The following is a 17609-nucleotide window of genomic DNA, read 5'->3' on the forward strand; positions in this document are numbered from 1 at the left end:
TCAATTAACCTCATACAAGCACTGTAGTGCAAGCTTTTTATCCTGATAATGTAACTTACAAATGCATATTTTTTGTTACATAACTGCTCTCAAAAACAAAACAATGTAAAACTTTAGAGCCTACAAGTCCACTCAGTCCTATTTCTTGTTCAGCCAATCTCTAAGACAAACAAGTTTGCTTACATTTAAAGGAGATGCTGCTGCCTGCTTCTTATTTACAATGTCACCTGAAAGTGAGAACAGCATTTGCATGGCACTTTTGTAGCTGGCGTTGCAAGATATTTATGTGCCAGATATGCTAAATATTCATATGCCCCTTCATGCGTCAGCCACCATTCCAGAGCACATGCTTCTATGCTGATGATGCTCGTTAAAAAATAATGCCTTAATTAAATTTGTGACTGAACTCCTTGCGGGAGAACTGTATGTCTTCAGCTCTGTTACACATGCATTCTGCCATATATTTCATGTTATAGCAGTCTCAGGTGATGACCCAGCACATGTTCGTTTTAAGAACACTTTTACATCAGATCTGACAAAATGCAAAGAAGATACCAATATGAGATTTCTAAAAGTAGCTACAGGACTCAACCCAAGGTTTAAGAATCAGAAGTGCCTTCCAAAATCTGAGAGGGACCATGTGCGGAGCATACTTTCACAAGTCTTAAAAGAGCAACACTCAGATGCAGAAACTATAGAATCCGAACCACCGAAAAAGCAAATCAACCTTCTGCTGGTGGCATCTGACTCAGATGATGAAAATAAACATACAGCGGTCTGCACTGCTTTGGATCATTATCGAGCAGAACCCATTATCAGCATGGATGCATTTCCTATGGAATGGTGGTTGAAGATGAGGGGACATATGAATCTTTAGCGCATCTGGCACATAAATTTGTGATGCTGGCTACAACCGTGCCATGCAAACTCATGTTCTCACTTTCAGGTGACATTGTAAACAAGAAGCAGGCAGCATTATCTCCTGTAAATTGTAACCAAATTTGGTTGTCTGAGTGATTGGCTGAAGTAGGACTGAGTGTACTTGTAAACTCTAAAGTTTTACATTGTTTTATTTTTCAATGCAGTTATTTTTGTACATAATTCTACATTTGTAAATTCAACTTTCATGATAAAGAGATTGCACTACAGTACTTGTATGAGGTGAATTGAAAAATACTATTTCTTTTGTTTTTACAGTGCAAATATTTGTAATAAAAATAAATATAAAGGGAGCACTATACACTTTGTATTCTGTATTGTAATTGAAACTAATATATTTGAAAACATAGAAAACATCCAAAATATTTAAATAAATGGTATTCCATTATTGTTTAACAACGCAATTAATTTTTTGAAGTCAGTTAACAGCCCTACTTCTTACCCAATTACTGGACTATATGCTTACATAATGTAAAGGCTGGCCAGTATTCCACTGTACTGAAATTAATTATAGAATCTCAGCAGATCCTCAGGTGGCATTTCATTGAAGTCAATGGATTTACATCACCAATTTACACCAGCTAAGGATTGGCCATCTGGGCTCAATCTCGACATATCAGGGCATCATCCAGTCCAATAATGTGTCATAACAACTTGATGTTATTAAAGAAGTGGAAAGCATTAAAGAATGTGCTTAGAATAGAGAATACCAATGGCAGGGATTTGATTTATAAATGTCACTCACCGAGCAAGCAATGTAGAGAGTGATAATACTGGTGAGAGAGAGAGAGAGAAAGCTACTACAAAGAGAGGTTACTCAATCTGTGCAGTAACTGTAGTTCTTAGAGATGTGTCCCCCTATGGCTGCTCCGTTTCTGGTGCACATGTGCCCTATGCGACTGTGACTGGATATTTACATTAGGAGTTGTTAAGAGTATTAGTGTCAATGTAGGATCCAGGCCTGTAGTTTCACCTGAGATAGCACTTCAAGTTCTGCTTGCCTGTTTGGTTTTTGATATATGTACATTTTTACTAATATGTATGAACAAAGGGATTATTACTAAGGACAGAAACAGACACTGTAAATGTTGCTTTTGCCTAAGCCAGATGGGTTTGTTAGTATAATGAGAATAGATCAGTGTTAAAGTGTTACTGGGCAGGGTGGGAGTGTAATATATGAGTGCACACTTGAAGACTGCCTCAACTCCATATTTTAAGGCAAGGTCAAGCAACCAGTTGGGAGGGGCAAGAGGGAATTGGGGGGCGGGGGAAGGTAAACTCTAAAAGACCAAAGAAATGCCTGCCCCTGACTGGAGCAAAACCGCACTCCTTACCCCTCCCATGGGGTACAAAAGGGGTGGGAATGAAGATCCCAGCCCTAAGGTCCCCCAAAACGGAATATGACCATAAGTTGTAAGGGGTGGGACTATGGGTGTGCATTTCAGGTATAATTATTCCTGCTGAGGATGAGGGAGTGGGAACACTGGAAAACAAGGCTCTGCGGTGTCACAGTTATGGAACACGGTTGCTGGAAACTAACGCCAATAAACATTGCATTGTCCACACCTCAGACTTCTGGTCTTCTGCTTTCTTTCTGTGTGACAAGAACCAAGGGGGAAGGTTAAGGGAAAGCCCTGTAACAAGCAGCTTCTGTTAGGCTTATGCATGCATTGCTGATATCCTCATGCCCTACACCAAGGCTATAGCAGGCTGCATAGGCAAATGCCCTCAGTTCCTTCTCCACTGCGTTTCAGAAAGGTAGTGGAGCACCAATAGGGGAACACAACTCAAAGAACTACATTTACTGCAGAGGGTGAGTAACCTCTCTCTTCTTCAAGTAGTGTCCCTATGGGTGCTCCACTTCAGGTGATTTCCCCCTCCTCCGTCTCCCCCCGAGCAGTATCCCCGTAAGGAGAAGGGAGTTTTGGAATTGAGTCCAGCACAGAGGAAAGAACTGCATTGTCAACAGCCTAATCAACTCTAGAGGCATCAGCTAAGGAATAGTGCCTGGAGAAGGTATATATGAAAGACCATGCAGCAGCTCTGCAGATCTCAGATACTGGTATATTTTTAAGTAGAGCCATAAATGTATTTTGACCTTCTCAAGTGAGCTGACATGCCTGCAGGGGCTGGAATGCTGGCAACACTATAATGAGCTTTAGTATACCCCAATATCCATTTTGAAAGTCTTTGAGTAGAAGTAGCAGAGCCTTTAGTTCTGTCTGCAAACAAAACAGGCTAGGAGCATTACAAAATAATTTAGTCCTTGCCTTCCATCTTGATAATGCCCTCCTGACATCTACAATATGGACGGTGGTCTCCAGGTTGGAATTATGTGGTTTTTGGAAAGAAAACTAGTAGGTAAGTTATCTGATTCAGAAGACACTTAAGGAAGAAACCTGGGGTGTGGTCATAAGGAAACATTGTCCTTGTAAAATACTGAGAAAGGAGGGTCTGCCATTAAGATCCGAATCTCTCCAACTCTGTGGGCTGATTTAATAGCCATTAAGAAGGCAGTTTTCAGTAAGGAGCAGATAGCCATCAGTGCAAAAGGAAATTTAATGAGACTTTTAATAACCAAATTAAGGTCCCAAACTGGGATGGGGACTTTTACCACTGGTAAGAGATTACCCAGACATTTCATGAACCTTACAGTTGTATGATTAGCAAACAGCAAAAACCCCGTAACAGTGGTAAGAAAAGCTGTTAAGGCAGCCAAATGAACCTTGAGAGAACTAAGTGATAGTCCCATTTTCTTTAGTTGCAGCAGGTATTCCAGAACAAGAGGAACCAAGGCAGGGGACAGCATTCTGGAATTCACACCACTGACTAACTCATCTCCACCTTTGAAGGTAAGTATTTCTGGTAGAATCTTTTTACCATTTAATAGTATCTGTTTAGATTCATAGATATTTAGGTCAGAAGGGACCATTATGATCATCTAGTCTGACCTCCTGCACAATGCAGGCCACAGAATTTCACCCACCACACCTAAAAAAGACCTCACACCTATATCTGTGCTATTGAAGTCCTCAAATTGTAGTTTGAAGACCTCAAGGAGCAGAGAATCCTCCAGCAAGTGACCTGTTGTACCTCTGCAGAATAGACCTACTCTAACCCTGTGAACAATTGAGAAGCCATGCCTGGAGATTGGAATGCAGCAGTTGACTGGCCCTTTGGTAGGGGAGCTGAGGAGTTACTGAAAGATTTATCATTGGACAAAGAGACAGGCAAAACAGGTAAGGAAGCTATACCTGCCTTGATCACACCAGGGCTATTAGGATAACTCTGGTCTTATCCTGTCTGATTTTGTTTATGACTTTGAGAATCAGAGGCATCAAGGGAAATTAATAAAATAGCTTCTTTGGCCAGGTGAGGAAGAAAGGTCATAATTCCTTGAGATACCAAATTTCCCTTTGAACAGAATAGATGGCATTTTCTATTCATAGCTGTGGCAAAGAGGTCCACTTCTAAAAATCCCCACATCTGAAATAGGCTGACGAGAACCTGGGACTCTAACTCCCATTCATAGTCTTGGGGGAAAGACACCTGCTGAGAGCATTGGCTGTGACATTTTGCCTGCATGAGGGGATACATTGCTGAAATTCTTTTATACATCAGTTCCATAATTTTATTGCTTTGGTGCTGAGGGAAGGGGATCTCGTGCCTCTCTGCCAACTGATATAGAACATGCAGGCCACATTGTCTGTCATGACTTTAATAGACCTGCATTTGATGAGAGGCAGAAAATGAAGGGCAGACATTTCTGACTGCTCTGAGCTCCAACAGGATGACATGGAGGGTGGATTCTTGGGATGACCATCTACCCTGTCCTGCTAGAGATTTGAGCATAGCACCCCTACCCCATCCTAACAGATGTGACTGTGGTTATGGTTACCACTGGCATTGGTTGGAGGAAGTTGACATCCACCCCTACATTGTGATGAACCTTCCATTGGCCTACTGATTGTCTGACTGGTTGAAGAACTGACACCTGTTTGTCTAGGCTGTGTGTTTGGTGAGTGAACTGATCTGAGCTAGCCAAGGAAACAGCAAAGGTATAATCTTGCATGTTCTCTCACAAAAGGGCGAGCCACCAGGTGACCTAGAAGCTGAATCCAGTTTTGACTGAAGTCTGGGGCATCCCTTGACTAGTTCTGACAAGGTCCAATAGCATGAGGAATCTGCCCATGGGAAGGAAGGGCCTGCATGCCAAGGAATCCAGGGATGCCCCTATAAATTATATGTTCTACATGGGAATCTGTGTGGATTTTCCCACGTTCAACTGAAGACTGAAGAGTCCAAGAACAGAGAAAATGCTTTCTGTGTGGTAGACAACATTTAGAGGTATGACTGACCTTTGAACAAACAATGTTGCGGTACAAGAATACTACGATCACCTGACAATGCTGGTGTGAGGGGGCAACGCTGCTACAGATTGCAGCCCTTGTCGGCGCCCCTCCATGCCTGCTTGAGGCTTGCAGTTGGAGGCAGCAACACCCAAACTACACCCATGTTAAAAAGGAGGGGCATGCCCCCATCCAACCCAGTTATGGCACTAATGGCCCCCCCTTCTACAAAGGTTTTGGTGACCTTGCCCCGAGCGCTGCCCCTCTCTGGCTCCAGGCCCAGCGCTCGGGGACTAAAGGGGCCTTGAGCTGGCTGCAGGTGGTGGGGGAGACCATGGGATGCTGAGCAGTCACCATGCACAAGGCCATCCCTGCAACCCCAATAAAGTGATGATCCCCCATACCATGAAACCCTCATTTCTGCGCTGTCCAGCTCTGCAGGCAGCACCTCCATTAGCAGTAGCACAGAAGTAAGAAAGACAATACCATGACCCCCCTACAATAGCCTTGTGACTCCCCCACAACCCTCTTTTGGGTCAGGACGCCCATGGTTATAACACTGGGTTTTCAGATGTAAATATCTGAAACCATGAAATTGACCATTTTTAAAATTCTAGGACTGTGAAATTGACCAAAATAGACCATTAATTTGGTAGGGCTCTAAATATGACCATTGAGGACCATGGGGGGGCGGTGGCATTCGGGGTTGCTCCCACCAGAAGTGATGAGGTCCCTGGACATCTCCCTGTCTCTTCGAGAAAGGGGGATTCACATATGGATACACAGGAGAACCCTGAACAGAGACTGATGATAATGAAAGGAGGCCTCCATTGTCCTTTTCTTCCTCTAATGGGGGAAGCTATAAACAAAAAGGAAGGGGATGGTCCTGGAGTTGTATAAAAGAGTCAAGTAGTTCTTGGTAATGAGAGATGCTTGGTACCTTCCAGCAACAGAGCCACATGTACTGTTAGATTTTCCTGTCTATCTGGTACTGAAGGAGCCTTTTGCCTCTATGGTACTGAGCCTCAGTGATGAAGTTTGAGGCTGTTGACCTGGTTGCAGGAGTGAGCTCTTTTTGAGGTGAGTACCTTAAGAGGCAAATTGGGGGTCCTCTTCTTATGATCTTTAGAGGCGGTGTTTAAGACGTCTCCCTTTCTAGGAGATGGTTGCGCTAAAGTCAAAAAGGCACTAGCCCCCCCCCCCCCCAGGGACAGATACAGTGGGAGTGGGGGGCAGTAGGTGTTCTCCTAACCTGGCTCCAAAGCAGGGCAAAGAGAGAGCTCTATCATTAAAAGTCACAGCTTGATTTCCTAGTTCTTCCATGACCTGGAGTTGAGGACTAAACAGAAGTTGCACTTCTGTGGGACGTGCCACTCTCCCAGGCAGCAAACATACTTACAGTGTGTCACTGACTGGGATAGGCTGGAAATCACAGGGGGGATTTCCACCAAGGAAATAACACAATCTTTCAATCATCAGTAATTAACTATTACTGCTAACTAACCTAAGTAGAATGTGTGCATCTCAACTGCTGGCTGAGTTCAATGCGGACAAGCTAAGCTCCCCGTCAAAGCCAAGATGGTTGTGAGGGCACATTGCCCCACAGCCTGATATATAGCCTTGGTGAGGGGCATGAGAATATCAGCAGTGCATGCACAGACTGAATGGACAGACACTGCTAATGAAAATCTTGGATCAAAGGCACGTGGGGCACATGCACACCTGAAGTGGAGCGCCCATAGGAGCATTACTTGAAGAACCATAATATCCAAATGAAATCAAATAAAATATATTTGTGACATTCTATACCTTGGGGGAGTGTCCTGTAACCCCCATATTCCTCATTTATATATAATTGTGATATTGCATAGGAAGCAGGCCATGTGATCTGCTGAAAGTCACTGTTCTATCAAAATATGTATGTCATTAATGCATATGAAATTATGAGAATTGTGTTGCATGGTTGTCACTAAAATATGCTGTGGGTTTGGGAGGTGCCCAGATACTAGCTCTCCAGAGACAATGACAAGGGAGGTAACCAACACACAGGTGGGTGCTCAACAGACATAACCAGCCACTGTCCAGCAAGGGAGTTACAATTCAATGACTCACCTGCAGAAGGCCACACGAGGGGAATTGCTCAACCTTGCCTAGGGACTCAGCAATGTCCACCAGACATGCCCGGACTTGTGTTCTGCAAGCACATGGACTAAGGTTATAAAACAGAACACAGTAGCCACATGCTGGGCCTTTCTCCTGCCCCCGCCTATCTTGCAAGCAGTAAAGACACTCAGAAGACTGAAGACTCCAACAGAGGAGACTGGCCCAGGTTTAAGGGACAAACCCATATATTATAAACTACAACTACAAACTACAATATCCAGAAAAACTGCTTAATCTAGATGTTAACCCTATTAGACTGGGTGAGAGTTTAGAGTGCATGCTTATATTTCATTTTATTTTGGTAACTAACTCTGATTTTTTGCCTATCACTTAGATTTTAAGTGATTATATCTTTTGTAGTCAATAAATTTGTTTAACTGTTTATCATTATCAGTGAGTTGGCCTGAAGTGTTTGGTAAGGGTGTTGCTCAGGTTTGCAAAGACTGGTGTATATCCACTTTCCATTGACAAAGTGGTGAATCAATTACTAAATTTGCACTGCTTGTCTTCAGTGCTGTGGCTATTTTTGGATATCTGATATTGGAACCTTTTTTTTTGTCTTGTCAAATCTGCAGTGAAAGTGTTCTTAAATCAAACAACATATGCTGGGTCATCATCAGAGCTACAATAACAAAAAATATGTGGCAGAATGTAGGAGAAACCATGGATCAGGAGACAATACAATATTCCAAGGAGTACAGCCATAAATGTAATTAAAGCATTTTTTTTTAAAAAGCATCATCAGCATGGAAGCATGTCCTCTGGAATGGTGGTCGAAGCATGAAGAGGCATACAAATGTTTAGCATATCTGGCACGTAAATATCTTGCAACGCCAGCTACAAAAGTGCCATGCGAATGCTGTTCTCACTTTCAGGTGACATCCTTGCTGTCACTCCACTAAGTCAACTGAATTAGGGCATGTCTACACTTACCTCCAAAGCAATCGATCCAGCGGGGGTCGATTTATCGCGTCTAGTGAAGACGCAATAAATCGACTGCCGAGTGCTCTCCCATCGACTCCGGTACTCCACCGGAGCGAGAAGCATAGGCGAAGTCGACGGGGGAGCGGCAGCAGTCGGCCTACCGTAGTGAAGACACTGCGATAAGTAGATCTAAGTATGTCGACTTCAGCTACGTTATTCACGTAGCTGAAGTTGCGTAATTTAGATTGATTCCCCCCCCCCCGCCAGTGTAGACCACGTCTTATAAACTAATGACAAGAGTAACTTAAGGCTAGTGAGCCATGTGCACCCTGGTTTAAAAGTACTGGTGAATACCTCCTATTTATGTTGTTCATGCAGCAGTGTCTGTCCTACTCCTCTGTGCTTTCCACACACTTTTGACTTTGTATTTCATATCACCTCTCTCCATTCTCGAGTACAGTCCCTGGCAGCATTCTCTCATCCAGATGGTATCTATGTCACTTTTGTAGATGTTCAAAATATTACATCTTTTGAGTTTCACATCAAACAAAATGGAGCACAGATAACAGGCCAGAATCTGCTCACCTTATTCACAAACAGTTCCATGATCCAAAACTCAACTCTGTTTTCACTTTGAACCCATATGCTGTTTTTGAAGAGCCAATGTCCCACTTCATATTCAAGTAAAATCTTAATTCCATATTATGTCTAATCAATAGCTTTAGGCACACTAAAAATAGCCTTAGAATAATGTATTTCAGCATTTGCATCAGCAAAACCAATGCTGTTATACCCAAAAAGAACAATGTGGACAAGTATTTATTTCCAGCAACTGAACAGATGCAGAGCAACTGTGTAACCCTACCAAACTCCTTTAATGATGCCAGATCAGTCTAAGATATATTTTGTTACTCAGAATTCCTTTCTTGACAATACTTAGATTTAAGAGAGTGTTGATCAAATGCACTAGCTAAATGGTCAGATCTACATAACAGAGCCAACGCTGGTGAGTAGCAAATACAAGTAAAATACATTTACAGTTGACTGATTGTATTATTTTAGTTTCATTCCATGTGGCACTGAAAGGTCTAAGAGGTAAAAAAAATCGTGGTAAAGACCACATGACACATGAATGGACTATGTAACAATGAGCCACCTTGTCCTGACACCATAACACTTGAGGGCTCATTCTAGACTAGTATGGACACCCATTTCTCACCTATGCCTCATTTATAGACACCAACCACCATTTGTGGGTCATCTGAGCACCTTTGGACCAATTATCTCCAGATATTATCATCTCCTCCTCTGAGTTTAGCCTCTAGGCACCAGCCCATATTAGACATGTTGTGGAGCTGCAGTGTCCCAAAGGAGTTCCTGGAGTTCCCAAGCATGAAACAGGAGACTACCCAGTGACCCACTCCTAAAACTGGTGCAATATGCTCTCCTAATTGCCTACAGTTGCCTCTGTTGGCCAGCAGGAAATACAGAGTAGGGTTACATTCCAGCAGCCTACCAACTCAGCCAAACTTCACTCTGCCCTCTTGTTACACCATGAAAGGAAAACAAAACAAAAAAAACACCCAGCCCTAAATCTTAATGTCAACCCCTACACCTTTAAACATCAATTTAATCTGAAACCACACACACACACACAAAAATACGTCAATCATAGGTGCCTTAATTGCATTTTTTTACCATAACATGTTTGGATTTCTTTTAACCGTAACCTCATCTCTGGATTTCCTGGGTTTTGAAGTAATTACAACTTACTTCTTTGTAATGGTTTTTATCCTTACATTACTGATGCCCTCAACCTTAACTCCATTTTAACATAATTGTGTGTCTTGGAACTACTAATATTCATTATTAGTTATTATAGTTTACAGACATTTCAGATATAAATCATAGCTAGCCACCTATTATCAAATGCCAGAACTTTCAGCGTGTCTGTATAGTGCCATAAAGGGGCCACTTTTCTGGCTTTGTTCTGTATCCTGAAAGCACTGAAATGATTAGAAGTCTGTTTCCATACTCCACCAAACTAATATCTGTTTTGACTGTTAGACTGGATCCCTTTCTAGAGTGATCAAGTATAGCACGAGTGTCAGGTGAACTTTTTTTGACTGAAAAAACAGATTCAGGTTGGCTGAAACATTTCATTAATCGGTGTCACTTCTGGTTAATTGTTTTGGTCAGAAAAAACACTTGGAAAAAAGTGTTAAAATAGTTCATTTTGATATTTTCCAAATAAAACATTTCAAATTTTTGGGCTAGATGTATGGGGGACTTAGCTCCCATTGATAAAAATGAGGAGGAGGAGGTGCTACTGGCACATACTCTATCCCCCAATACTTAACAGCCCAGTGATTAGAGCACTCAGCTGAGATACAGGAGACCCAGATTCAAACCCTGTCCCCCCATAGTATAGTGCATTGCTGAACTACTATTTGACAATAAGCTTCTTTCCAGTGTTTTTGAGGCTATACCTGCACGGCTGGAGTGAGTGTTTTTACACATCTGAAGTGAAGCTTTAACTTTGAAACACTGAGTTAATAATGGGATCTGGCAGGGTTTTGCAGATAAGAACTACTTTTTAAAATATTCTCTCTCTAACTACATGCTTGAAATGGTTCCTGTGGAGCTGATCTGCAGAGCTTCTGCTTTGATGTTGAAAAGAACTCTGAATTGGTGTCCTTGTTCATTTACATCTTCCAATTATATTTTGATCAACAATTCCTTCCCTCATTTTAGTACTGAAATCCCATGTAATCAGAAGCACGTTGTTCTTTGGCACAATATCAATGAGCTCCTACAGTTTGCTACAGAACACTCTAAATTTCCTCATGTTGGCTGCTATGGTTACTGCAGATGCTTGAATAAGTCAGATTTACTAAAGCTCCTTATAGGTAGACTGAAATAAGCCTGGCATTGAATGGACTGTCTCTCATTAGGAATACAAACGCATCCTTACTCAAAATAAATGCCATGCTTTACTCTTGATTTGGCAGCATACACCACTAAATGTTCCTTGGGGAGGGGGAAGTGTCGGCTGTCATTCCAGTGAACCTTTAAAAAGCTTCTCACATCACTCTTTGCATGGTGGAGCTCATGAAGTCGAAAAGTCCAGATGTCCTATTTCATGACAATCTTTTCTTGATCTCCTGAGCTTTTGTTAGGACTTTGTTATTGCTTGCTTACTGGTGACCATTCAAATGCAGTTGAGTCCACTGGTAGTGATGTCTCTTTTTCATGTGCACGCACAGACACACTTTGTTATAAAAGGAATTTCATTATAAATGACAGAGGTTGTAATAAAAGGACTACAAGTTTACCCTAATTGTGTGCTCAACTCTAAAAAGGGAGTAAATTCATAAGATGTCAGAATAACAAAAAATATCAATAGGAAAAGATGCTAGTGAGAGAGAGAGACAGGCCGAATTATTCCAAACAAAAAGGACTACTGATATAACTTCAGGGACTGTTTTAAGATAATGCTTGGTAAACAACAAAAGTGTGGAACCAGAAATCAGAATTCATGTGCTGGAAATTAGACTGATTAGGAGACAAAAATAATGAGAGGATGGACTATTCTACCCAACACTTCGGGTGTTCTTAAAAAGAAAAGATGTTGGTGACGAATTAGCAGCTGTCCGCCAACAATGCCTGCAGTGAGCTTTACCATCCGGGCTGCTACCACCCTGGTCTCTTGCGACTACTCTTCTCTTCTTCATCCTACTCTTGAGAGTAGTCCTGCCCAGTCTGGGCCTGGACACAAATGACACTGTCATCCCCCGCAACTCCAGCTAAATCCCAAATATTACCGGAGATGTGAGATTTCATCTCCCTCCTACCCCCAGTGTCTCTTCTTCCGTCCCTCACCTCATGTATTTTCTTTCCTAGCTCTCTCCTTTTGCCTTCTGTTTCATAAGAGTCAGGTTAGTCAGCCCAGACTGGATATTTTGCCACACTGCTGTGAGCCTCTGACTGGAGACTTAGGTGCTGGAACTAGGGGTGCTGCTGTAGCCCCTGGCTTGAAGCGGTTCCCATCGTAACAGGTTTTACAGTTCGGTTCAATGGCTCTTAGCACCTTCACCATAAAAACTGTTCCAGCACCCCTGACTGGAGAGGCAACTACAAGCAATGCCCTAAATAGCCCAATGCCAGTTCAAGTTTGCCAGGTTTTGGAGCGGCTGATAAGACCACTGCTGGAAAAACACAGGCCCAGCATGTGAGGTTGCAATTAAGTGAACATCAGAGACAAAAACTGCTTTATCTATCATTGTTCTTTTCTCGCCCTCTTTTTTGTGTCTTTGTCTTGTTTTGTCTTTTAGGAAACAAGATCAGACTTAACAGCAACTACAGCCACTCCAGCACATCTCAATTGTATCTTCTCCCCACCTCCAAAAAACGGACAGCTATTATCATTTAAGAGACATTACATAAGGGCCTTTTTCCTTCTAAAAACTCTCTCCAACGAAAGGGAACAAGGTTGTTAAAATGAAAGCTTTACTTAGTACTTGACATTTCAAATGTCTTAACTGTTTTTCCTTGGGTTTTTTGTATCTCTAATAAAAGGTTGAAAAGGATTTTTAATGGTGTTTGATATCATACTAAGCAGGCTGAGGACTCTAAACCTCGTTTAAAATGCTTTCATGATGGACAATTTCAGAGTAATGGTAACATCTTTGGCTCTTTTGGCCCATATATTCCATCCAAGTTAATGCAACAGCTACCTTCCAACAGACCTCACCTAAAAATGTTCACTTTGGCCCCATCACCACAAGTGGAGTTAATACAACCATCTCTTCACTTCCACGGTTCTGGTTCTGACCTTTTAGAATTATACTCGTGTCTATTCAAGTAACCCAGAATCAAAGCACCAGCATAGTCTGGAACTATGCAAATCTGGATCTGAACTTTGTGGCAATAGTACCTTATTTAGCTCTAAAGTCTTGTGAATGTTCCTTGGTGTCCCAATTCCTCAATAATGTTATTAATGAACAGTCAAGGTATGAATGAAGAGACTTACCCGAATCATCATGACTGAACATCTGATGTCATGAATTGTATCATAGACCTTCTTTGAGATGTCCACAAATTGACTGTCATCAAACTTATGCATTGTGTTCCTGCTTAAACCCTCCAGTGCAATATTGACTTGAGTATCAAACTCTGGAATCACTGTAAAATTTAAAAAGTTATAATAAATGAAAAAATAAAGAGGGAATCAATTTGTGGAATGAAAACTTTTAAAAATAAAGTTAATACGTGAAAACAATAAAATGACCATCAATGGAAACAATTTTTGTCATTTGTGACTTTGGTGTTTGGGTGACGACAGAGAAGAGAAAGGAGATAGAGAGGGGAGGTGGAAGGAGGTACTACAGAAATATAGGAAAGGAGAAGACAGAACACCATACCCCAATATTCATTTTTGCACAAAGCACACAGTACAGGCAAACACAAATTAATATCAAACTGACTTGAAGTGAAAAACATTTTAATTAGCTTGGACAAACTGAAAGTATTTCTATTCATTTCATAATATTTCATTTTAATTTTTCCAGTGAAAAACTCAACACATTTTGGCAAAACTGAATTTTCTCCACAGAAAATTTAAATTTTGCAAAAACTGCAATTTTCCATCAAAAACACATTTTTGATGGACAATTCCTGAGCAACTCTAGACATAACCTAAGGAATGGGAGACATTCCAACTTTCTGATCCTTCTTCATTCTGGCATCTGAGCAAAACACTCATTTGGTTGGCTGGTTTTTTGCTTATTTCTTTTTCTGAAAATATGTATCAATGGAAAGCCAGAGTCCACCCGGGTTACTGAGGTCTGGTCTACACTAGGAGCAGGGATCGATCTAAGTTACGCAACTTCAGCTACGTGAATAACGTAGCTGAAATCAATGTACTTAGCTCCACTCACCGCGGTGTCTTCACTGCGGCAGTCGACAGCTGACGCTCCCCCATCAACTCCGCCTGTGCATCTCGCTCCGGGGGAGTACTGGAGTTGACGGGAGAGCGCTTGGTGGTCAATTTATCGCGTCTAGAGTAGAATACCTGTCGATCCTGCAGGTAACATAGACAAGCCCCCAGTGTGTGAAAAGCAACCACTTGAGAGCAACATTGCCTGTGTTTTAACTGCTAAATAATTTGAGGTATATAAGTCCTGAAGTATATGATCAGTCATGACATACCGTGTTGATTGGTAGTGTATATTACTCTGCCTCAGTAATGACTTCATGATCTAACCCCCAACCCCTCATTTTTCATGGGGCTTTCAAAATATGTTAATAGCTATAAAACAGATCTTCAAATCTGCACTTTAATTAAAGCAGCCTTGCTGCTTCAGAGATCAATCATGTTCCCAGTGAAGATGATAACTGTTTCCTTATGGCCTGATTTTCAGAAGTAGTGAACACCTGTAGCTCCACATATAGTCAGTGGGAGTTGCAAGGCTTAGCCATACCTTAAAATCAGGTCCTTTGTCTACATTTTATAAGGGAATACCAATGACTTCTAAAAACAAGGATGTTCAGAACCTTTTATTCCTGAATTATTTTTAACCTACTGGAAGACTTTGTGTAAAGCATAAATTTCTTCAAATGAATTTTAAGTAAAAGATCAGACAGATTAATTACTCATACAACTTTTTAAGAAACCCTAATCTATACAAGCTATAGTAATGGTGACTCAATCAGTGTAGCATTGTATGCAGTTTTTCAAGGTTCACATAATAGTCTGTGTGAGTGCTTTTAAAACATTGTTATTTCATGCTGTACTTAACTATAGAGTCAAGGATAGTAAGAAAAGATTATGTTTGACCCACTTGATAACAGTGGTAACTCAGCCATTCATAGAAAAGGCAGTCTTAATATTAATCAAATACATGAAAAAACCCTGTCAAACTGACTTTTCACCAAACTTTCTATACAGAGGAATGCCACTCCAAATAAATAAAAACTTTCCTTTCCCACTCCTCACCTTTCTCTGAAACTGACAGCAAGATATGAAGGTGGTTTTCACCAGTGATCAGATTTAATAGTTAACAGGGTGCTAAGCTTTAATTTAACACAACCTCAAACTTGTATTTTTAAAAAAGGAATCTAAATGGCTTGTCATAATTTAAGAACAGAAATTGATAGTTTCAGTTAGCCAAAGTTATACAAAGCTGCTTATGAGTTGGTAAATAAAATAATGGGAAGTAGGGTCGTTTTGAACTAGTCACCAGATACATTGATTATGTGAAGTTCAATACTCAGCTCAGTCACTCAGAACAGAGTAATCTAAAGGTAATGTAAAAGGTTTCAGAGAGCTCCAGGAATTTCTACAATGTTTTCAGGGGCCTGCCTGTGGCAGCATTCCCCTTAGTTACTATATCTGTATCTCCTTGACTGCAGCACCATGGAATCATTTAACTCCCCTTACCTCTGTCTGGTGCATTCTCAATGACTGATAACTGCCTACTACCCATAGCTCAGTTTCAGAAAGAACTTACCTACATTCCTCCAGCTTCCATCCAGGACACATCACACAATCCATTGTCTAAAGCCAAGCCCTAAGATACAACTGTATTTGTTCCAATCCCTCAGACAGAGACAAACACCTACAAGATCTTTATCAAGCATTTTTAAAACTACAGTACCCACCTGGGAAAGTGAAGAAACAGTTTGACAGAGCGAGATGGGTACCCAGAAGTCACCTACTACAGGACAGGCCCAAAAACGAAAAACAACACAACACCACTGGCCATCACGTACAGCCCCCAGCTAAAACCGCTCAAGCACATCATCAATGATCTACAACCTATCCTGGAAAATGATCCCCCGTGCTCACAGACCTTCGGGGGCAGGCCAGTCCTCGCTTACAGGCAACCCCCCTCAACCTGAAGCAAGTACTCACCAGCAACTACACACCACACCACAGAAACCAATCTCAGTAACAAACCCCGTTGCCTACTCTGGCCCCATATCTACTCTAGTGACACCATCAGAGGACCCAACATCATCAGCCACTCCATCAGGAGCTCATTCACCTGCACATCTACTAATGTAATCATAGAATCATAGAAGATTAGGGTTTGAAGGGACCGCAGGAGGTCATCTAATCCAACCCCCTGCTCAAAGCAGGACCAATCCCCAACTAAATCAAAATATATATATGCCATCATGTGCCAGCAATGCCCCTCTGCCATGTACCTTGGCCAAACCGGGAGTCTCTATGTAAAAGAATAAATTGACACAAATCAGACGTCAGGAATGGTAACATACAAAAGCCAATAGGAGAACACTTCTTTCTCCCTGGACATTCAATAACAGATTTAAAAGTAGCCATCCTTCAATAAAAATACTTCAAAAACAGACTTAAAAGAGAAACTGCAGATCTACAATTCATTTGCAAATTTAATACGACTAATTTGGGCTTGAATAGGGACTGGGAGTGGCTGACTCACTACAAAAGCAATTTTCCCTCTCTTGGTATTGACACCTCCTCATCAATTATTGGGAGTGGACCACATCCACCCTGACTGAATTGGCCTTGTCAACACTAGTTCTCTACTTGTAAGGTAACTCCCATCTCTTCATGTGCCAGTATATTTATGCCTGTATCTGTAATTTTCGCTCCATGCATCTGAAGAAGTGGGGTTTTTACCCACGAAACCTTATGCCCAAATAAATCCGTTAGTCTTTAACGTGCCACTGGACTCCTCATTGTTTTTCTATATCTCAGATACATTTGAGCAAGGACCATGTAATAATGTCTGCTCCATTCCTTTTTTATTTAGCAGTCTAAAAACATGTCAATTCATACATCAATTACTCAGTCATTTAGCTGCTATTCACTGAATATGCAAAAGATTTCCCTGTCTAAACAAACCAAATTGCTGAGGTTCCCAGTGACAGTTAAAAAATGGAATCCCAAATATTCTGTATTTTCAGTAAGAATGGAACTAACAAAGAACAACAAGTGTTAAGTTATATCATGCAATAATGTTAAAATCTAAAAATCCAATGTTGGGACAGATTTTCCTATTTCAGTTTATAAATATACTATAAGATATGAATGAAGTGTATGACAAAAATTGCCAAGTTCATTTATCCATTTAGCCAATACAGTAGTAAACAAAAAGAGGTGAATGAGTATTTCACACTTGACTTCCTTAGACATAGTGCACCTGAAACCCAATCAGACACAACTGATGTCCCAGAAATAGTACCAAA

General features: G+C 41.3%; 1 protein-coding gene across 1 annotated transcript in view; it reads right to left on the reverse strand.

The window, feature by feature from the left end:
• The window catches only part of CTNNA3 (catenin alpha 3), a 928050-nt gene that overhangs the window by 150552 nt on the left and 759889 nt on the right, over positions 1-17609 (reverse strand). The window contains exon 13 of the mRNA XM_084634510.1: positions 13408-13559. Within this exon, the coding sequence (XP_084490636.1) occupies positions 13408-13559 (152 nt within the window). The remainder of the gene's footprint in view (positions 1-13407; positions 13560-17609) is intronic.

This window comes from Lepidochelys olivacea (assembly GCF_965140295.1).
Source record: "Lepidochelys olivacea isolate rLepOli2 genome assembly, chromosome: 7".
Lineage (NCBI taxonomy): Eukaryota > Metazoa > Chordata > Testudines > Cheloniidae > Lepidochelys > Lepidochelys olivacea.